This window comes from Cyanistes caeruleus, chromosome 1 (assembly GCF_971803275.1).
Source record: "Cyanistes caeruleus chromosome 1, bCyaCae1.hap1.1, whole genome shotgun sequence".
NCBI lineage: Eukaryota > Metazoa > Chordata > Aves > Passeriformes > Paridae > Cyanistes > Cyanistes caeruleus.
The window spans coordinates 142,903,867-142,927,332 of NC_141701.1; the positions used below are offsets into that span (position 1 = coordinate 142,903,867).

At 39.5% G+C, this 23,466-nt stretch overlaps 1 protein-coding gene across 16 annotated transcripts in view; it reads left to right on the top strand.

Annotated features, from left to right (window-relative positions):
- Positions 1–23,466, top strand: part of DIP2C (DIP2 acetate--CoA ligase C (putative)) — a 308,352-nt gene that overhangs the window by 210,023 nt on the left and 74,863 nt on the right. For all 16 annotated transcript variants that reach the window (XM_086864758.1, XM_086864692.1, XM_086864706.1 and 13 more), the window contains 8 exons: positions 4,031–4,122; positions 7,921–8,031; positions 17,854–17,977; positions 18,583–18,692; positions 20,032–20,134; positions 20,485–20,549; positions 22,350–22,443; positions 22,557–22,676. In XM_086864758.1, coding sequence (XP_086720884.1) covers positions 4,031–4,122; positions 7,921–8,031; positions 17,854–17,977; positions 18,583–18,692; positions 20,032–20,134; positions 20,485–20,549; positions 22,350–22,443; positions 22,557–22,676 — 819 coding nt within the window. The remainder of the gene's footprint in view (positions 1–4,030; positions 4,123–7,920; positions 8,032–17,853; positions 17,978–18,582; positions 18,693–20,031; positions 20,135–20,484; positions 20,550–22,349; positions 22,444–22,556; positions 22,677–23,466) is intronic.

The window sequence follows — 23,466 nt, forward strand, 5'->3', positions numbered from 1 at the left end:
GCTAGGGCATGGGAGTCTGGCAGCAGCACTCTGGCAAAGTGACAGAAGTGGCTAAGTGAAAACCTTTAGAAGAAGATTTATTTCAGTAAATAAGCAATTATAAGTTAGGCAATGATAGATGGACAGAAAAGCTCAGTTTCTTACCATTTCTTGGAATTATACAAGATTTTGGAAAGCAGCACCACAATTAGCAGTTCAGTGGGAGGTAAGAACAAGGCAATAAATTGTAGTAGTAACAAGGTGTGCATCAGCTGCCTGTTGTTGGGGTTTTGTTTTCTAAAACTAGCTAGGGGAACTCTACCAGTCTGCTTTGTATGGGAGATAGTTTTGTGACCTGAAAAATGAGGAGTTATTCATGTTCTTAAACATCTAGTGCCCACGATATGTGTGTGTGACTGGAAGTCCCAGCACTGGGACTGCAGAGCCTGGGCCCCTTCCAGAGGGAACCCTTGTGCCTTAAACACCACTGGACACTTCTGTAGATAACAATCCTACATTTTTTAAATGCAACAAATTGTCTAGTGAGATCAGGGCCTGAAGGCACAAATCCTGTGCAGGTGTGGTGGGTAGGAAGGTTGTTTGGAAGGACCCTGCTGCAGTGAGGATGGGGACAAGAACGTCAGGAGCAGGAGGGCTCACGGGATCTGGTGTTTAGAGCAGGGAAGCAGCAGTGCAGCTCCAGGCTCAGGCACCTGTGCTCTGCTGCAGGAAGGGCTGAGGGAGCTCCCTGTGGCATGCCAGGGAAAGAGGAGCTCTGGCTCTGAGCTGGGACACGGGCTGCTCCACTCACTACCAAATGAAGCTGTTGCTTGGGTTTCCTACATTCCCCCTCCCCCATTTTCAAGGCAGCTCAACTTGAGCTTGTCTTGTTTTCAAGATGCTGAACTCGGGCTGAGGACAATGGGACGTATCCCCCGTGGTAACAAACAGATTTCCTCTGGAGGCCGTGTAACGAAGCGATTTATCCCTCACGAGGAGGGGCCCTAAGCCCCCTCTCGGAGCAAAGCCTTGGCTGGAGCACAGCTGGCCTCCTCTCCAGGCCTCCCACTCCCGCAGCACACATGTGCCACTGTGTGGAGGTCACGGCAAGGCCGCAGCATCGGGATTTGTGGGAGAGGTTTCAGCAATCGGCTTTTTTCCCAGCAGCATCTAATCTCTCAAGTTTGCAAAGGAAGATTTGCTCTGAATTGCAGCCTAGGCAGAAACGAGGAAGGAAACACTTCAAAGATTTCCTTCTTTATGACATCCTCTGTTTCTCAGAGCTGTTATCCTGCAGATGTGGAGGCCTTTGTGTTTCTCTTGGTGTCAGGTCAGGGAGGGCAAGCAGCAAAGGTGTCAAAACAAACCCATAGTTCAGTCCACGTCTGGTCAGAAGTTAGTGCCCCATCCAGAAGCCACTGATCTGCTCCTGACCATCCATACATCCATACATTCCTAGCTCCAACTTCTGGATTACTGCTCCTTTGGTGGCCCTTTTTTAATTTACTTTTTTGGAACACAGCTATACACCCTGCTAGAGAAATTACAGTCTTCCTGTTGAACAATTGAGTTCAAGATCTGTCTGACTTTGCTCTGCCTGCTCACGAGCATGCCTGGGGGTCCCTGGCAGCCCCCACTGGCGCAGAGTTGGCAGCAGCTGAAGGCAGGCAGAGCCTGCAAGGGTTGGAGTGACATTATAGAGCGTGTAGGGTCTTTATGTTCCAGCCCCTTCCCAGCTGAATGCAAGCAAGCTGCTTCACTCCAGTTTTCCACAGTTTCATACTCAGAGGTACGTGTGTGCCTCAGATACTTAACACAGGTTGGTTATCATACCAGTAAATAGAGAAGGAAAGGGCTGTAGTAACAGAGAATTCGAGTCTTTTCTGGGCACTAGAAAATATTATTGCCGTGTTTGTGCTGTTCAAAGTGTATTCAAACAGAAAGGTGAGGATTTAGGAAGGCAGTCTTATATTATCTGTGTCTTAGAAGATGAGACAAAATTTTGGCAATAAAAGAGCATCATGACAAAATGTGTTTAAACTTATTTAAAATCCTTTAATTTTCTTAAGTTCTCTTTGTGAGAATTTAATTTTGGCATTTATCCAGAACTATTAGGTGAAGAGGATTGTACTGCATACCTCTGAAAAAATGCATCTAAATACTGTAATATGACTAGCCGTTAGATTTTAAGGAATATATTTGATGGCACGTGTGATAGTTGAAAAATTAGTGTGAATATGTCACAAATGTAAATTTACGACTTTTAACAGATTTAGTCTTTATAGCTCAGATATAACTTTTCACAGCAGCTTCTTCAGTGTCTATTTCAAATTTAAAAGTGTTTTGTGTAAAGATGGTTTTTTTGCAATTCAGAACTTTTGCCAGGCTTTTGATTTCCATCCTCCAATATTCTGTATCATTACTAATTGCTATTTTAAGTTTATTGCCAGTAAAGCTTTAATGTTGAAAAACTTTATGAAAAAGAATATTTTCTTTCTTAAGCCATCTTTTTTTTATCCTACTCACTTGTCAAATTCAAGTGTTAACTGTAGCAGCAGGGATGATTTAAAACAACTGTCTTTCTATCAACTGCAGGTAGTTCTGTCATAGTTCTGTGAGAGTTAATCCTGCAGACATATTCCTGTGTCTGTGCTGAGTTTCCAGTGAAACAGAATTGTGTTCCTTTCTGAGCAACAAGACAGTTCAACATGCAAATACCGGAGTAATTTTAATAAATTAAAGACTTTGGAAAGCATAATTTGGTGATACAATATTACTGTTTTCATAAGAAATAATTGCATTTAGTACTTTCTCCATAACAAGCAGCAGTGACCCTTCCAATTTTTCTTATGTGGGATAAAAGGAAAATCTGGCGTTCTCATCATACTTTATATTTACATTGGATTTGAACTTAAAAATGATTCAGTAGTATTGCATTTTATAACCAGGATGTAGAGGAACTTATTATAGCAACTGCTTGGCATAGTTATAAATAGCAATACTGCATGTTTGGGGGCCTGAACTGCTGAACTCCATAGGTAATCCATTGTCAGAACCTATTATTGTTTCAGTTATTGGTGGGCATGAATTAAAGATTTGTTTCTGTCAGACTGAATAGTGCTTAAGGACAGTACCTGGGGGCCAGCCAAGCGCAAGGGCTTGTTAAACTTGGTGTTGTTCACATGGAAGTAACATGGTCTCTAAACAAAGGGCATCTGGAAGAGCAAAGATGCCAATCACCTGAAGGATTTTTGAAAGGCCTGTTATGTGGGCAAAGAGGTCTTGGTGAGAGAATTTTTCTTTATTGAGTATTGGGGTGGGGACCTGGTAAGGATTAGCTAAGAGTAGTGCTGGAAAGGTGAAGCAAGGGAGAAAAGAGACAGTAAGGAGGAATACCTGGGACAAGTGAAAGGAATCAGAGAAGGGAGGGTATGGGAGCAGGTGAGAAGGAAAAGCCAAGTTAAATGGAAGAAGGCCCAGGATTAAATGTGGATGTACTAAGGTTCAGAGGGTCCCTGCTGCTTCAGTGTGCCCCTTTGGCTGTGGGGTGTTTTCTGTTTGTTGGGGTTTTCTTTTCTTTGCCTCTGCTTCTTGGGACCCCTTTCCTTTTTCCTTGGTGAGAGAATTGCTGTGGTGAAACCTGAACATACCCTTGAGGTCAGTCTGTGCTGAAATGTACCGTGTCCAGCTTTCTGCAGCTAAGGTGTAAGGGTGATGTCTGGACTTGATGATGTACCAGCCCCTTCCAACAGTTAATTTCAGAGTCAAGATACAATTTCCTCCAAAATAAGAAACTTCTGCCATAAAGAAAGCTTTCTCACTTTTCTTTTTGTTTTTAAAGTGCTGCTGTCTTAAAAAAAGAAGTTCAAAGAAAACTTCTGATAAGTATTTAAGTATTTCCACTAGTCCCAGTAGTGGTACCATATTTAGTTGGAAAACTAATATAAATGTTCCTACTGTGTATTTTCGACTTCTCAGGTATTCTTTCTCTTAAATAATCTTGTAAAATATAAGAATTTTTATATTAATTTTGAAAATTTTGTGTTAATAGGCAAACTTTGGACCAGAAGTATGAAGGTTGCTTACAATATACTACATAAATTAGGCACAAAACAAGAACCAATGGTACGACCTGGAGATAGGGTGAGTATCTCAATGATTATTTGTAACAGTTGAAATCCAATATTGACAAAGAGAGAATGAGGTATTTGGGGTGCTCATAGGAAATTAGTGAAATGAAGTAATGGGCTGTAGGACAGGGTGCTGAAATGGGCTCTTTCCTCCCTAAGACTGATCATTCAGACATGTTTTGAACTGCATGATAAGTAATGTGAGCAGGTACCCCCTGGACTTGAAGTTGTGGCAACATCAACAATAAACATTCCCATGGAAAGTGATTTTTGGTCATTGAACAACCGTCTGTTTAGAAAAAGCTTGCTTATGGAGCCTGGAGGTGTCATGTGAATAAAAAACTTACTTACTAATGACTTTGTAGTTGATGAGATGGTAGAAACAAGAGAAGTGTTGTGGAGGACAAAGACAAGCAAAGTCAGCACATTTTGGCAGCCAGTTGAATAAATAAATGATGCTGACTGGTAACAGAAAGAATATTTCCATTCTTACTTCTGAGTCTGATGCAGCTACTGCTAGAGGCTGAATCTAAGTAGATGGATAAAGCCCACAGAGAGCAAGAGTTGCAGAGGTAGCACTTGAAGATGTTAAATGAAGACAAGAACATCCTAGGGTTTTGCTAATATACTTACAGACCTACCCCTTTGACTGCCAAGGCTGGTTTAGCCTGCTGCTCGTTTTCTCTGCCAGTGTGTATAGAAAATTCCACAGGTCCCAATCCAGTTTGGATCTAAGCCGTGGAATGGGTATTCCAGAACAAATTTGTCAGAAATGCAAATTTTAGTCCAGCTATAATGCTTACAGTTGTGAGTGTGGGATTAAGTTTCCCCCCTCCAGCATCTGATAGCAATTCTCAAACTGTTGGTTCACTTGATCCTCTTGTGCCACATGTGAGAAACATGTCTGCTTGTATTACACATGTCTTAGGGCTTCAAAAATGAGAGCATGAATTAATGCTTCCCAGAAGAAAAAAAGAGAAAAAACCTAAAAGTGACAGTCCTTCCTGTGTTTCTTATTGAAATAAATCATAAAGAAATTAACTAAAGGATCTCTAGATGCTTAATCTAAATTGCTTCCTACAGTGGCATTCAGCCAGGACTAGGATCTGAAGATTCTCTTTTACTTGACTTACAAGTATGACTTTAAGCAACAGCAGAAGCAGCAAGTTATTCAAGTGTACACATCAGAACAGTCCATCCAGAAAGCTCCAAAAGAATGAAGTTCACATATGGGCAATGTGCCTCTCCTTATTTACTGTGTGCTTCCTGCCCATCTTCGTAGTCATTTTCTGCAGCAGTCGCTGGCAAGAAAGGATTTGAGGATAGTTCAGGATGAAAACTGGAAGTTTAGCTAGCACAGGACATGTAAGGTATAAATTGCAGCTCATCTAAAATAAATCAGACTAGATTAGAGTGAAACAAATGTTTGTAGCTGAGTGCTGAAAGCATATGCTTTGTTTCATAAAAACATCTTGCCTGACATCCTTGTGTAACAGGAACGTGATCATTTGAGGCAACTTCACATTGAAGATGAGGTGTTACAGCACTACTGATGCCCTAGGCTGATTCTGGCTGTTACACCCCTGTTGTAAATACAAAAAACCATTCTGACCTCTTTGAAGGTGACTTTATTCTACGTAATGTGTATTGTGTGACAACACTTAAAGGCAGTTTTAAATACTAAATGAAATGCAGGCACATATGTCTGGTCTTTTCCGAATGAGAATATTTGTTTCTTTATTTTGATATGTATAAAATAGTTTATATTTTCCCTTTAAAAACACCTTCTGTCAATACAATCTCTGCATTTCACCACTACCATTACCTCACCTTCTTTCTTCTTCACTCTTCTGAGCCAAAAAATTTATGAATGTGCCTGCATCTTCTTCCCTGTTTCTGGTATTATGTGTGGCAAAGTGCATTTGCCTTCTACAGTAACTTCAGAAATTTAACCTTGTGTCACCCCAGACAGCTGCCTGGAAATTAATCTTGCTCTCTGAAATATCTACTAGCTAACCAGATTCTCATCTGCTAATATACAGTGCATGATTTTGTTCCTTCAGCCTTATGCCTTTCTGCTTTTACATGCATTATTTATTTATTTGGTACGAGTCTGTTAGTGATTAATGTTTTTTGGAGAGGAAGTTAATGCCTCATTCCCACTGGACTTCGGTGAGATTTTTTTCACCTCTGTCAGCTCCTTTTCAAACATTCCCAGCCAAACCTTCATAGCCTTTGTGTAAGCAAAGACCAATGCAAAACCCAAGAACCCTCAAAGTATATTTTGGGATCTTTCAGATATTTGCTGGGCTCAGCAATCTCTACCATCCCCTCCATGCACCTGGCAAAATTCCTTTATTTCCATTTGCACATAGTAAGCTCTGCACAGCCATCTCCAGCACTTGGATTGTTTCATGTGCAAGTGTGCAGATAAAGTAGCAGTGTATTTGCTCTGACTAAAGAATTAGGATGTTAAAGTCTTCAGCCTAAAACCCAGAGATATTTTGGACCCACTTGGACAAGGCTGATTAGATTTCTTCTAGTTTGAATAAATCAACTTGGTATATGGAAGGTGACTATCCTTGAAGCCGTGTGAAAATTCTGGAAACACAATCTCCAGTAACTGAACCATGGAGCATACATGGAACATTTTATTTCAACAAAACTCCAGTGGATGTTGAAGCAGTCAAAACTCAAGAGCTGCTAAGTAGTTTCAGCAAATTGCAAGGGTGATAATTCAACCTTGTCCTGTGTGTGAGCCGAGAGGAAAGAGGTTTGGAATCATTTGCCATGCCTTTGCATGCCACTGGAGCTGACTGTGCAGGAGTTACCAGCTGTGTCACAGCTGTTTAGGACATGAGCTGAGAATGCCCATCTGACTGAAATTAAACAAAACTGCAGAGAGGATCCAGCCTTAGGGTCATTCACCAGTGAGAGCAATACTGTTCCCTGCCCTTGCAACAAGAGCTGTGGGCTCTCAGAAGTGGCTGGATCCTCAGCAAGGCTGTGAACCCTCCCTTCTCTTTTCCCTTAGCTGTTGGAGGATCTCAGACATTGTTCGCCTCTGGCAGGGCCCGTAGGAGTTAAGCTGTGCAGCTCAGCACCTACTGAGCATTCTGGTGATTTGTGGTTGGTTTGGGCATTCTTTTATCTAAATAATTCTCTAGCCCTGAAGCTGTTAAGCTCAACAAATCCACAGCTAGGTTGGCTGTGATACAGGTGATCACCTACAGGCTGTAGGTGATACAGCCAGCTCTGGATATGACGTGTGCTTCTACTTACCAGTTTTTTGTGTGCACACAGCACACAGAAATTTTACACTGGGACAGTAGGACAGTCCTAAAATTAAACTGTTGTACAAGGCAAAGTGTAGGGAAACAAAAAGTGTTTTAATGATTGGCATAATGACATCTAGGTCTGGATAATTTTATTTGGTCACTGGTACAGTTCAGTTTCAGTAACTTCAAATTATTAGATTAGAATCTAAAATCCTTCTAATTCCATTTTACTTAGGTAATTTAACTCCAGTAAAGCAATCAGTTAATTCAGAACCAGATGAAAGGTATCGTCAATGTGGGAAACAATGTAGCATGAAAATATTTAACTACATTCTGAGTGAAAATATTCATAAAAAGAATATTTATCAGAATAAATTCTTTCTGATTCCTCATTCATCTGTCATTAGGCATTTGAATAGCTGTCTTAGAAGTGCTCTGGTATCATCTCCATCCAAAAGGAAGCATGGAAACTCCAATTATCATTATCTGACATCTAGGATAAAGTGTTTTTAACGTACATCTCTCTCTTTCAGGTAACACTCGTGTTTCCTAACAATGATCCTGCTGCTTTCATGGTGGCATTTTATGGCTGCCTGCTTGCAGAAGTTGTCCCTGTCCCTATTGAAGTGCCACTTACAAGAAAGGTGGGGAACTGACTTTATTCTCTATAATCCATTTTAGTACATACATCAGAATAAATCACAACTGAACATAGCTTTTGAGTACATTTTTGTGGTTGGCTAGCTCTGAATCTGAGGATACCAAGATTGTGTGGTGAATTATATATAGTTCTTTCTTTTTTGTGATTGAAAATCTGAAGATGTGCTTGCAGTTTCAGCAAATGCAGGTCTCTGCATGGAAAATGAGAGGAAAATTTTTCAAGAGAACAGCTCTGCCAGTCGTAGATGGATTATCTTTGTTGCCTTTTAAAGCCTTCTGGTGTTGGCCACTGACAAAGAATCATTGGCAACAACTGCTGATTTTCCACCTGTCTCTGCAACCCAAGCTATGTTATAATGCCACTGGTGCTGTGTGTGCTACTTCAAAGCTGTTATGGAAATACCTTCTCCTGGGTCTATATGTGCATATGTGTCCCAAAGCTTCTGTCACCATGGTCACCCCTGCCAAGGGTGGCACTTGAACAAATTCATTTCAGGAGTTCTTGCTGCAGAACATACATTGATAGATAAAGCTGACCAGTGCTAATCAAAATCAGTGTTGGTTCAAAGATACAACCCCGTATCCCAGAGAAGTGTTAGGAGGCAGGTAGAGCAGTTGCAGCTGGAGTGTCTGGGGGCAGTGAGGGGAGGGGGATCAGTGGTGGAGATGAGCCACAGCTGGGTCACTTACACAGGTTTTGCAGAACCTACATTGTTTTTTGAGGATGTATGTCTTGAAGGCTGTAAATACAGCAAAATGTATTTATTAATTACAAGGGTTGTTTTGGTCACATCCCCTTAATTTAGCATGTCTGGCTGCTCCCACATACCCCTTGTATAATCTCATTTTTATTAGCTACTGCTAATAATGCCTTACTTCAATTATTTGGTCTGGACTTGTCCACACAAAGAAAGTACTTTAATCTTTACAACATTTCTTTTTAAAAAGTAAATTGTTTTGGAAAATGTTGACTGAAGCCATGAGATGTTTCCAAGGAAACAGCTGAGCAAATATATTGCTTTGGTTACATTTTCAATATTTCAGTTGTCAAGGGCTTTTCTTTAAAGTGTTCCAGTGTTAGAGTACTCTGGAGCAGAAGCTCAAATCTTTGTTTCATGGACAGGAACCCTGCCTTCCAAATGAAAGCCATGAAAACAAGATTGTAAGCCCTCACAAAGACTTTGGACATCTCACACAGCCAATTAACAGCTCAAAATATCTGGAGATTCCTTCCTAAATGAACCTGCTTGAGCCTTCCTCACCTCTGGGCAGCTGAGCTGACCTCAACATTTCTCGAGCCAGCATCTGTGGTGGGCCCCTGCCATGGTGAAACCAGAAGGTGGCAGGGAGAGAAGGGGTGGGAGCAGCAGGAAGGGGCAGTTGATAAACTGGTGTAGGAGGAGAGAGAGATGGTGGTTTTAGTAGAAACATTTGCATTGGGCTTTCATCATGCCTTCACATCCAAGGGCAGTGCATTTAGTCTGAGGTTGTTGCATAACACAGTGCATTATTTTGATAAAAAACAGAGATTTTATATGCATCAACAAAATAAGACCAGCAGAATATGTATATTTTAAGATCTTACGGAGTGCTCAAATGGGTAAATCTGCTTTCATTTAATGAAAAAAATAGAGAAGCAACATGGTTTTGAGGGTTAAAAGAATCTGTCTTTCCCTGTTACTATTTTCTGAGGTTTAATAACATTTTAAAGCACATAGATAGGTGTAAATTTGATTTATTTTGGAACATCTGATACCACATCCATCCAGTAAACTATAAAATCCAGCTGTCCAAGTAAATACTCTGTGTCAAATGAATAACTTTCCCTAATTTGGCTGTACCTCTTGGGTGTTTGTTTTTTTTAATTATGTGTCTCTATATGGATATAAAAATATACACTTACACATGTGTGAGTATAGATATATATTTATATAATGGAATATCTACAAACTCAGACTGTTTATCTTTTTCCCCAATGTTTAAATATCAAATTAATAACACAATAACAGTGATGTCAGTTAAAAAAGCAATGTGATCTATACACTATAAATAAAGCTATGCAATCTCACAGCATATACTATTGCAAATATCTTTGCATTTGTTTATATGGAAAGGCAACTGGAGTGGAAACAATGAGATGAAAATCGTATTCTGAGTAGTCCCAGAAGGAATACCTCTGCCTGGTCAAATGGCAGTGGATTGCTTCTGGCATCCATGGGAAGATGTCATTCCTGTCATCACACAATGGCCTAGACTGTTCTTTTGTGCTTTCCATTATTTGTTCTCTTTTCTGCATGCTTCATTACATTCTGGCAGTAGACATTTTTTGGGTTGATTTCTGGAAGACAGAGATGTGAACTAGCAAATAGACCAGCAATTATTGTATTATATTATAATTATAATTATTCTATTCTATTCTATTCTATTCTATTCTATTCTATTCTATTCTATTCTATATAAATTATATTATATTCTTACAGAATAATAAGCTCATACAGGATGAGCTATTTCAGGTAGTTACATTAGCAACCATTCTTAATATTAAAAGTTTGTATTAGCAGCTTTAATACAGTCCATATAATACGGTTCTACATTTTCTTAAAGAAGAGTTTTTCACACCTCTATGCAGAATTTTGTCCCTGGCATTTTAAAACTGGGCAGTAATTTTTTCAGCCAGGTAAACTTTTGATTTACAGATTACTCTGCAGACATCTGTACCCACATGGAAGTAGAGGCTTTTGCTCTACCAGCACATAGATTTTGTGTGTATTCCCTTTTCTTTATAGCATAACTGTTATTTTTTTAAGATTTTGGCAGCATTTTTTTCCCAGTTCATTATTAGGTGAAGGTCCATCTTGCCTTGCTCTTTCCTTCTGTATCCTACCTTTGTGTTGATATACCTGGAATACCCCCAGGACTTCAGGGGATGTGTGATTTGGCATCTGGGATGGATTGTCTGAACATCCAGCAACCATGCAGCATTCTCCAGTTTTATTCCCAGAACACTTCCTAGTGTTTGGCAAAGCAAAATTGAAAATTGGGAATCATGCAGCATGGTTTTGGCTCTTTAGACTTGGGACATCAGATCTAAAATTAAAAACCGAAATCCCAAACCAGCTCGTCATTCTAAAAACATCAGTCAGGGGTTCTGCAGTCATTGAATCAATAGAACAAGCAGCATTTTTTTCTTCTCCTTTCCATGCATTACCATTACCTTTACCACCAACACTCCCCAAAATTGTTAGAGCTAATCATCATCCCTTGGTTTACAGGCTCTGTTCTCTCAGAGTAGTCTCCCTTCAAATTTGATCATGTTTCCCAAACATTAGCAAACAATGTGTCCTATACAGCATCTCTTCCTTCAGAACTGTCACTTATGTTAATCTTGTCTGAAGCAGGAGTATTACAACTTTCATTGTATGTGTGATATGATGTGAATTACAAACTCTGTCATAGAATGTGCTGTCAAAGTAGATGAGATGAGAGTTTCAACATGTTGAGTTCTAGTTCCAACAGTGATTTACTATGTCCCTCATGAAAAGATTTCAAAATAAGGTTTTGGTTTCTTTCTCTTTATATTTTTTAGGTCAATGTTTTTTTCCATTTGATCGGTGCCGTGAAAAATATTATTATTCTGCTCTGATACAGTCAGGGGAGCTAATCAGTTTTTAATCTAAAAATAACATTTTTGTCCTCCAAGCACATTTACAGTTATGCTCAGTCACATGCTGTGAACATAGGAAGAAATCTATCCCTCACAGATCTTCATGGCTTCCTTATCATAGGCAGAATTTGTAGCAGGGTGTGTGTGACATGAAAGCATGTAAAAATTAATTTCTCACTCAAAATGCTATTTCCTAGCCTATTAGATTTAATGCTATGTGTGCTTCCAGCAGACATTTCTGTACTCATCCAGATGCTTTCTCTCACAGTATGATTGGAAGAATTGTGTATTGTCATAGGAAATCTGGAGATACCCACTCCAGGACACTTGAGGTTTTTTTTTTTAAAGGATGCTTCATACAGGGTAAAAACTGTTCTTCAGGAGCTCTTTTTATTAAATCCTGAAATGCTATTAAAGCTTTAACAGTAGCCAGGGAGGTATATCAATCTCTTCCAAGATGGTGAAATTGTCCCAGTCATATATTTTTTTTTATAGAAAGAAGAACTCTAGTCCAAAGGAAATATACCTTGACATCTTTCTTAGTGTTTCAGGGCTTGAGATAAAATGAGCTTTGCTTTCTCTCAGCTTTACTCATTGTAGGGCTGTAGTGTGCCAGAAACACTGGTGCTCTGGATGCTTTTGAACATCTTTTGACAGTGCATCTCTTTCTCCCCTGGATTTAAAATATGTATAAAATGATTTATATATTCTTTTCAGTGGCATAGTCTTCCAGTCCCTCCAAAGAAAGTAAATTCCCTGAGCTCCACCTGATCCCCTGGTGCATGCTGCTGGGCCCTGCAAGCCCTGTGCCTGTCCATCCCTCTTCATACACTTGCCAAAAACAATTGTCTTTTATTAAGATTTTTGGAGGTTAAGGTGCTCATAGTTGCAGATTTCACATGCAAATTGCAGGCAGATAGCAAAGCTGTTGTTTGAGGAGACAGTCAATTTCTTCATTTTAAAGCTGGTTATGAAGATTGTGTCTGCACTGTGTTTAATTTTACTAAGGTCTTTGTGTTTTTGAAAAAAGATTTCCTTGATGCCTTTTCAGTTTTGGCTCAGAACTGGTGATGCTTGGCCTTTACATCTGATCATTGCCCTATTTGTTCTTTACCAGCAAATTTTTGTCAGGGTAAGGGCACTGGAGCTCAAATAAGCATTGTAACAGAAAACAAGATTAGTTCAGTCTGTGATGCTCCACCACATAATTCTCATTTTGAAAGCAGTCTGGGATTTGCAAGTGAACAGAAGTAACCTTTATCAGGCCAACCTTTGCACAGGCTGTCTCTTCCTTCCTTCCTTATTAGATAAGCACATGCACTCTCACTCACGGAGACAAGATCATAATTGTTTTCCTTCACACAGATACTCTCACAAAGCATTATAGAAATGACATTAACAGCATGCTGAAATGCAACCACACGTGGGATTTTTTTTATCCTGACAATGAATTATCACTCTGCAGCAGGAAGAAGACAATTTGCCTCCAGGTACTGGTGAAAACCTTTAGGGAACCTTTAATAAAAGTCTGTTGAGAACTTTGAATGGCTGCCTACAGCAGAGAGGATTTCCAGCTTGCTTCATATGAAAGATTGATCTCTCTAGGTGTGTGCAGACATAGTCTAAAGCTATGCACACCTCATTTTTCATACCCCAGCAAGTGCTGTGCCTTCAAGAAATGTAAAATGATAGTTCCAAAGCCAACAATTGGTCTCAAACCTCATGCTACAGTACCTCAGCTCTGTGTCTTGCCTTCCACCTGCATTACGTGTCATTTCAAACTGTGAATTGTAGAGGATTTGCCAATGAGCGTCCCTGGAAAGTCTCTCCCTGTCTGCAGTTGGGTCTGCGTTGAGTTGTTTCACGTGGTCTCCACTAGCTCCCTGATGATTCTCCTACCTCCACAACATTCAGGAAAATAAAGTGGGGGGTTGCCAAGTAGCAGATAACCAAAATACCAAGTAACACTTCTCACAAACCAGTGTGTCCTGAAAATCTATTCTCTTCAGAGGTAGGAGAGTGATTTAATTTGAGAGGGGAAGAGGATTTATTTGGGGTTTTTTTTTGTTTGGCTTTTTATTTTATTTTTTTTCTTTGTGGAAGATTATTTGGTTGTGTCTCTTTGCTACCTACAAAGTGGTTTTCACCATTGCAACCATTCATATCACATTACTCAAAAGTTAGGCTGATAGCTTTTCTGTGAAATCTGAAACAATCATACCCTTTAAAGTAGCCTTTTTTTGTGGCCACATGTAAGCTTTGACAGCCTCAGCAAAGGACTGCTCTTTTAGCTCAAACTTCATTTTTCAAACACAGATTTTGCCCAAGGTCGTCGCTGTCCTGGGCCTGTCATGCTGAGACATGAGGAGCAGCAAAGACTGTCATGTTTACATGGTTGAGTGTGTAAGCAGCATTGTGGTGTGTCTGCAGGATGTATAAAGGTGTCAGATCTTCCACCTCCTGGCTGTCAGTCCGGTATCCCAACATCACTTGAGCAGTTAGAAACATGTTTTTCTGTGGGGCACCAGTTATCACAGAAGCACCTACATGGGGCAAGGGATGTCGACCCCTTCTTCGTATCCCTGTTCTCTGCAGTAGTTTTAGATTCTGGGTCAGGATGGAGCCACTAGAAGCAGGCAGAAGATGAGGATAACTAGTTATGAGGTGTGAGAGACTGAGACTGAAGGTGGAATTGATGGACACCAAGTAGGAGACTTCAGAAAGCTTCATTGGGTTCATACTGCAAAATCCTCAACTGGAACTCCTATGGCCCTTGAGAACAGTGTCTTTCACAGCACCTCTGCTTAAGCATCTTGATTTGCCTTTGTCTTGCAAGGCAGGATTTAGTGCGGCCACCAAAGTGTGGTGTGGGATTTGAAAGTCTATAAAACACATTGCCCATGCCTGGTGAAATTCTTCTATCTAATCTCCTGTGGCAGTGTTACATCACAGGATTGTTCAGTCATGTTTTCCTTACAACTGAAAGAATATCTGTACAGAAAAGAATGGGGTGAAGATTTTAATGCTTTTTGAGGTGGGTTGTCCTGATATAAAGCAGTCTGGGATTACAAACTGTAACATGGGCATAGCTTGTATTATGGAATCTATGTATGTGTGTGAATGGCTAGAAATGAATGATTAATATTTATGTGGACATCCTCTAAGACAGTTGATATGGCACTGAGGGAAAGCATAGTCATTCTTTCTTGTGTTATCTAAAAAACTCTACACTGTTAGTACAAGTTTCTTTTTCCTGTTGCTTTGTTTTGCTGTGAGAAGAGTTTGACAGGTGATTTCTTAGCTGATGCATCCCCCAAGGCCATGGTGTGCTGATGCTCAAGGATCCACACTTTCTACTGGTTTCCTTATGTTAGATTTCTTAATGGAATTTGTTTGGTTAATTTCTGTTTACAAAGTTCTGCATTAAATGGAATTTCATTGCTTGAGAATTAGTATTTTCTTGTTACACAGTTTGTAGCAGTCTTTTAAAGGATATGCAGTTACAACAACACTGTAATTTAAAATTGAGATCAATGCCATTGCTGCATTCAATTATAAAATCTATATGCCTTTTTTTAATTAGTAGTTAGAAATTCATACATATATTAGTTAGCATTTATTAGATTAAATTTAATGAGAAAATCTGAGCAATGGTAGTATGAATCTGATATTTTAAGGAACTCATGACCTCCCTTTAGAGATGATAGAGTAGCAGGTCTCAGAAGCTGTCTTGACCAAGGAGCAGTGTTGTCTGTGGAGCACTCCAGCCTTCCTCTTCCTGCCATTCCTTCTGAGGGACCCTCAGGAGAGCCATTCCTCCTGCACTGGTCAGGCATCCACATTTCCTTACTCTGAACAAACTCCAAGAGTGGAGACAGGTCTCATCCTCATGTGGAACCAGGATTGGGTCTGGCTAAGTGCTTGTCCCGTAGGTTTGACAACAGAGATGTGGACCAGCTAAAATGAGGGTCAGTGAGGACAGTAATTAATGCTTGACAAAGCCCACTAGGTCCTAGAAGCCCCACTGGTGCAGGTGTGGTGGAGCCAACGACATTCTCCTCGCAGTGTTGTTCGTGGAGACACCAGTATTAGTCTCTGCTGTTCAAAGAATACTCTCATTGTCTGGTTTTATATGGGCAAAGAGGATACACAAGCTTAAGTTTAAAAAACCTCAATGAAAAAGTACTTTTTCATTTTTGCCTGGTTTTTTAAGCATTCTGGCTATAATAAGCAAAAGCAAATACAATAATTATGGATAGAAGGAGCTATATAGCATAGACTTTGATAGATCAGTTAATTGTCTCACATTGCTTGCTCAGCTATCAAAGTTCTGATAACTGCTGCCATATACATATTTTGAGGTGGTATGCAAAAGCTTTTGCTCTGTTCTCATTGCTTCTCCATTTTAGGTGGTTTTATTTGACTACATAAAAATTGCATTAAGAATTACTCAGGCTCTGGGGCTTTCTTTCCATCATACAATTTTGCTTTGAATAAATCAATAGACTGAAGCAACTGTTCTGTATTTCTGGTTGTTTCCATGGTTGAGTGTGCTCTATGGTTTATTTGAAAGATATTTTAATTTGATCTTTTGAGTCTCTTTAGGTGGTTTTCAGTAGAATAATTTTGTGAAGAAAAGGTTAATATTTCAATGTGCATTTACATGTAGGGCTTTGCTCTGTTGAAGAGCCTTGTAGATGGATGTAAAGTTCATAAAAGAGCAATGACAAGACACTATACATAAAGCAGATGTAGTGCTGTAGAAGCAGAGCATTTCCTAAAGAATTGCTATGGCCTAGACTGGGAAATCATTACATGACTTTTAATCTCACTGCTTCTATCCCCTTGATGAAAGTAAAATGTAATGAGCTTACTCTAATGGGCACTTGACTGTATGTAGTGCTCCTGAAATGCGCCTGTAACTACTCAATGAAATGGTTATTGACAAATCAGGTTAGATCAGCATAAATAGGGAAACTCTCACCACTGTACACCTACCATAACATCTGAATGGTTAAAAGCTTTCTCCAGGTGGAAGCATCTATAATCCGTATTATTTCCTAGAAGTGTCAAAAAATCACAGAGTGGTTGAGATTGGCAGAGATGTGTGAAGGTGACCTAGTCCAGCTTTTCTGCTCAAACAGGATGCCCAGGACTATACCCATGGTAGCTTTTGGATATCTCCAAGTATGAAAACTCTACAACCTCTATAAGTGCTCTGTGCCAGTCACCCTCCCAGTGAAAAGGTGTTTCCTGATTGTCAGAGGGAACCTCCTCTGTTTTGGTTTGTATCCATTTTCTCTGGTCCCACTGCTGGGCAAAGTGAGGAAAGAACCTGGCTCCATCTTCTTCACACTCTCCCTTCAGGAGTTTGTATACATTTGTTAGATCCCTCCCTAAGCATTCTCTTCTTGAGGCTGAGCAGTCCCAGTTCGCACTCTTGCTTCATAGGAGAGGTGCTCCAGTCCCTTCATTATCATAGTGGCCCTTTGCTGACTCTTTCCAGTAGCTCTGTGTCTTCTACTTGGAAGCCCAGAACTGATCCCAGCACTGGAGATGTGCCTCACTGGTGCTGAGGGGAAGGATCACCTCCCTCAGCCTCTGGCAATGCTTTGCCTCACATGGCTCAGGTTGCCATTTGCCTCCCTCATGCCAGGGCACATTGCTGGTTCACACTCAGATTACTCTCCACCAGGACCCCCAGGTTCTTTACTAAAAAGCTGCTCTCCAGACCATTCTGGCACAGGGGTTTGTTCCTCCACAGGTGCAGGACTTTGAATTTGCCTTTGGTGAACTTTATGTGGGCCCTGTGTGGCCATTTCTCCAGGGATCTGTCTGGATGGAGCAACCCTCTGTCAGATCAGGCATTCCTCCCAGCCACTTGTCATATTTGAACAGATGCAAGAGCAGATGCCATCTGATGGTTTCCACTGTCTTTATGATTTATGCTGCTATATACAAGAGGATATCTAGCTTGTGGAATTCCTTTGTCAATGTTCAGATGAGTTTTGATTGACACCTGAAAGGAAATAAATTTAAAGGAAAGAGACTGTTTTCTTCTCATGATAATGTGCCGAAGGACAAAAATTATTTCAGCCTGTAATCACTTCTAATCAATTCTGTGTATTTTGTCATCTCTTAGGATGCAGGAAGTCAACAAATAGGCTTTTTGCTTGGAAGCTGTGGAGTTACTGTAGCCTTGACCAGCGACGCATGCCATAAAGGACTGCCTAAAAGCCCCACAGGGGAGATACCACAGTTTAAAGGTAATCTAACCCTCCTTTATCGTGGCTTTAACTGGTCATTTACTACAACAAACTACACTTGTTTAGTGGCTGTGGGTGAGGGAAGTCCTTGCCACAGGAGCAGCTGGGCTGCTGGGACACCACTGTCCTTGTGTGTCACTGCTAGCAGGGATGGCAGTGCCAGCCTCATGGATTGAGAGCAGCACCAGTGATCCCAATCCAGTTCTCTGCTGGCTCAGCCAGGCTGCTGAGACCATCTGTGGCCACAAAAATTAAACCAACAAACTTAGGACTGTAGTAGGTGAGAGGTATTCATGTGATTCACTCCTTTAGTGAAGTATAGGTTCAGTAACTTCTGACAGGGGAGTGTTAATGAAACTGCTCAGGTCAATAACAGCTTAAACTGCTCAGCCATTCCCTCAGGGACTGCCTAAAGTCCTCAGTAGCTGTGTTAAGAAAGCAGTTCTACAAAATCTTCTTTCCCATACTACACTGAGGTTCAAAGGAAGCAATGTTTAGGTAATGGTGACACAGGCTCTTCAAGAATAAAAATCTGGCAGGGAAGGCTTTTGTCTTGTCTTATCCAGCAGAAACTCAACAAAAGCTGGCTTTTGTTTGTACCTCAGGCTGGCCAAAGCTGCTGTGGTTCGTCACAGAGTCTAAGCACCTCTCCAAGCCGCCTCGTGACTGGTTCCCACACATCAAGGATGCCAACAATGACACAGCTTACATTGAGGTGAGTTAATGAAGATGCATCTTCTCCTCAAACCATTACATATGGCACTTCTGGATTAGGTAAACATCATTATTCATTCAGTAGTCACAGAAGCAAAGAACATACTGGTTTAGCTTGTTAATAAGTAATGGTTTCTAATAAATTCAACCAATACTGATTTCAGAAAAGTCAATGGAATGTTAAATTGTATTTTGGATGTTTCTAACATTAACATTTTTATGTGGCTGCTGTAGTGTTACATTACATTTGCCTTGAGCAATCTTGATTCTGTTCATTTTAGGCTTGCCCACTAGCTTGGGATGGATCAATGACAAGGTTTACAGTGAAGCTTCAGTTCTCATATCACAACCTTCAGACCCTTTGAAAGAGAAAGAATTTCTTGTTCAAATGCTTGCCTGTCACTTACTGCTTTATGAGTCACACTCCCTACAACAGAACAGCATCAGGAAGGGAAAGTTCACAATGCTGTTGAATTTAATTTTCCTCCTTTTTCTTCCCATCATTTTCTCTCCCTTCTGCATAGACTCATGCTTCTCATTCAGTGGTGTTAATATTAAATTTAAATGATTCTTCAAAGAGACTAAGTGCAAGTAAATGGACTAAAGGTGTTTCCTTTCTTTGTGCAGTCAGGACACTGGGCTAGAGAAGCAGAGATGTCTTCATTCTCAATATTGCTGATTATCTTCATCATGGAGAAATATAAATGTTTAATTTATTATCTGTCACTGATAGTTCTAAGACACTTACATAAAGGAACCAAAAATTATTCCAGTAATCACCAATGGCCTCCCACCTCTTCTCTGCTGCTTTTTCATGAGTCTCATATTCTTCTGATCAAAGAGCTTGTGTCTTTCAGACTGTATACATATAGATTATTATCACAGCACCTAGCAAGGATTCTGCAGTCAGCTCTTATCAAATGCCTTGTAAGATGCAGAAGGGAGAAGCTGGGGTTTAGTGGTTGGCCTATAAAGTCTAACATGTAAACACTGAAGAGACTGAACTAGGTTATTCTCTGCTAAATCTAGTCATTGACATTAGTCATTGACATTATCAGAATTGTTAGAATTATGCTTCCATAATGCCTGTTTTCAAACAACACATGGATTTCAGATACCAAACCTGGGAATCTTCAGTCAAAAGGGAAAGCCAATCTGAAAAAAATTGGCTTTTGACAAAGAAATGCCTCCAAAACTCCCCAGTACTGCTGCCTTCTTAAAATAGAGTCATTAGATGTGTCCATCATTCACCTGCAGAGGAAACACTTTAAACATAGCTATTAAATAATGGAAATAGGGCACTTATTTCACATTGACTTTCCCTGCTTATTTCTTTTTAGTACAAAACATGTAAAGATGGAAGTGTGCTTGGGGTAACTGTGACGAGGATTGCACTGCTGACACACTGCCAAGCTCTGACCCAGGCATGTGGATACACAGAAGGTATGGAGTGCACTCCCCTTGCATCATCCTTAAAATCAAGTGGGGATTGTAATTTATTACTCATCGGTCTCCTACATTGTTTTACACGCTTCGGTGCCAAAGGCTTCTAGTTTTAAAAACATGATTTTTTTTTTTCATGTTTCAGGAAATATGTTCATGTTTAAAATATCTATAGGAGAGGTACAAATAATGTCTTAACCAATATAAATTCTGCAGTGGAGATTTACTTTGAAAGCTAACCTTTGAGGTCATCAGTCATGCTATACTGAAGCTTCCTTCCTTTGAGTGGGTTTGCCTTGGGTCAATGCCATGTTCTAAAAAATAAATTCTGCTTTGTTTTTGTTGGACAGCTGAAACAATTGTGAATGTACTAGATTTCAAGAAGGATGTTGGTTTATGGCATGGAATTCTTACAGTAAGTATGTTTTTTTATTCTCTCTGAGTATTTGAAAATAAAATAAACTAACCTAATATGCTTAGTGCTGTCACAAACTGGGATGTCCTACGGTTTCTTCTAATGCAATTTTTTCTGCTTTGAAAGCAAAATAAATGTCATTTAAACCCATGATCTTCTCCTAGTGCACTTACCCATAATGAGCATGGTAAAGATGTCACTGTATTTTCATGTATCATGTCAAGTACTGTGATCCCATTCTTATCATGTTATCTCAGCAATATGTGATTTTGAGATCAAACCTTATAGCAGAAACTAATCAAATTAGTGCTTGCCTCTGCAGGGATATAATCCAATGGCTCAGTTCTATTCTATTGCCCCTGACTAGTTTCCCGGTCTAAACTCCCACCAACAGGTGTTTTTGGTAACATTAAGTATTCCCAATACTTTAAATTGCATTCATTTTTCCCTTGGTGTTAGAATGTCTTCCTCAGTTGACATGGGAGACAACTGACGTATTTTTAAGGATTTCTTCTTAAGGCGCTGTTGCAATCAGTGACTGACAAAATGTTAATGATTCACTGATCATTTTAAAAACAGATGTCAAGGCTTGAAGGGTCATTGTTTGGGGGTCCCAAGATTTTGTGGGTCCTTAGGACTCCCAGTGATCTGTTTTTCCCATGCAGTGTTCTACTGTTCTTACTATCAAAGTGCAGTAATAACATTTCTGAAGCAGAAACAATTAGGCTTAACACCCATAAGTATCTCATGTTAGAAAACCATCTTTATCACTGGTTGATAGCAAGTGTCTAACAGAGATTTTCTGTGCCTTCCTTTGCTATTAATCTTGTTCTGAACTTCATTTTTTTTCAGTATTTGTCCATTTTCTGGTACCTATGCTTGTGCCAGACTGAAAGGGGAACTATCTTTTGCAGTTCTCCAAGTGTTTAGATGACTAATCCACTGGGACACTTAACCTTTCTTAAACCTGGGCTTTCCAAAACAAATACTGTATTTAACCTGAGCTGCTATGAGGGGAGGCGTGTTGCCCTCAGGAGATATTTCTAAATGGTAACAGAAGTAAAGCAGCAGCTCATTTTCAGGCTGTTTTTTTAACACTGAGAAATCACTGATGGAATTGATGGGCTCAGACTGAGAGATCAGTTTTGGATTTGTCATTGGTTTCACTCAGCTGCTTTTTCTAAACTTCCTGGAACTTTTCATGACCTTGTTGAAAATACTGGAATTAGCTCACCTGGAGAGGGACTAAAACCTCCTTCATTTGTTTTCTGTTAAAATAAATTGATTTCTGCTTAGTCTAGGATTTCAATTTCTTTGTCTCTTGTCTTTTAAATAATTTGTGCCCCATTACCATTGGTAGCTTTTAGTCTTTTCAGAGATGGATTTCCATAGATTTCCAAGACAGATATCTTGATGCTTTTGTCCTTTTTAGTACAGTGTTCATATATATGTCAGTTTATCAAGCTTAGGGATAATATTAACCTACATAGCAAACATTCTTCACTCAATTGTTTTTTAAAATTTTTCCTATTTATAATGAACTTCTTTGAGTATGAATAGAAATAAAATGTTTTTCAGTACTGCATAAAAGTTATAATCTGATTATTCTAAATCCTTAATTAAAGTATTGGAAAATAGGTGTCTGTTTCATCTTAATGTAGGTAGCTAGATAAGAGAAGATGAACGCCAGTACAGACAGACAATAAATAAACACAGAGTGATTTGCATAGATGCCCCTGCTCGTAACACAAGTAGTTGCCACAATTTTTGTATAAAACCCTTTTATCTTTTTGATTTCAGAGTGTCATGAACATGATGCATGTCATAAGTATTCCATACTCCTTAATGAAAGTGAATCCACTGTCATGGATACAAAAAGTCTGTCAATACAAAGGTAACGAACAAGAATATACAAAAGTTTGATAGTCAAAATCAAAAGTGCAAATTGATAACACAGCTGTCTAGCTTTTATATGGTGTGTTAGTAATTTTCTTATTGTTGTTGCAGCAAAAGTTGCCTGTGTGAAGTCCAGAGACATGCACTGGGCGTTGGTGGCACACCGAGACCAGAGGGACATCAACCTCTCCTCGCTGCGGATGCTGATAGTGGCTGATGGTGCAAACCCATGTAAGCTCTGCTGCTCCACTACAGGAGAGAGCAGAAAGGGGTTGCTCTCTTGCATTTAAAGCTTCAATGTTCAGCCATCATATTTGCAAAATATGCAGTTTGTCTACTACAAACTGGGACATTTATGGAAATCAGTTTGGGATTTTTTTCAAAGGATACTTTTCTTTAGCTCAACCTGAAACAAACTTGATATTCCATATAATGTTAGTTGCAGTAAATCCAGTTTTGTTTAGCATCACAGTCGAGTATATAGACTGAATATATAAAAGTTGAAGCAATGAAGACCTTAAGCTATAGAAAAGATTATAACATTTCCTCTGAATGATGGTTCTCAGATGCAGAAGTAACTGAGAATTTTAGGGGAATACTTAGGCTACTCTAGAGAAATACATCTGAATCACTTCATGACAATTAACAGCATGAGCTGTTTCTCTGTATTATTTAAGATATCAGTGTACAGGTGTTCTACTTGTTTGTAGTAGTTTGTTTGGAATTTCTGAATTAAAGTCTTAATTTCCCATATCCTTAAAAAGAACACTGCAATGAAATTGATACGGTAAATCTAGCAGCAATGGCTTTTCTCTGTAACCATAATGAAAAGATTTCATGTTCAAAAATTAGTCTTTATTCCCTGTATGCATATATGCATATACACAACATTATAGATATATATGTATGTGTATATATATATGTGTGTGTGTATATGTGTGTGTGTGTATATATATATATATATATATATATATATATATATATATATATATGTATATGTATCTATAGTTGTAGCAGCTAT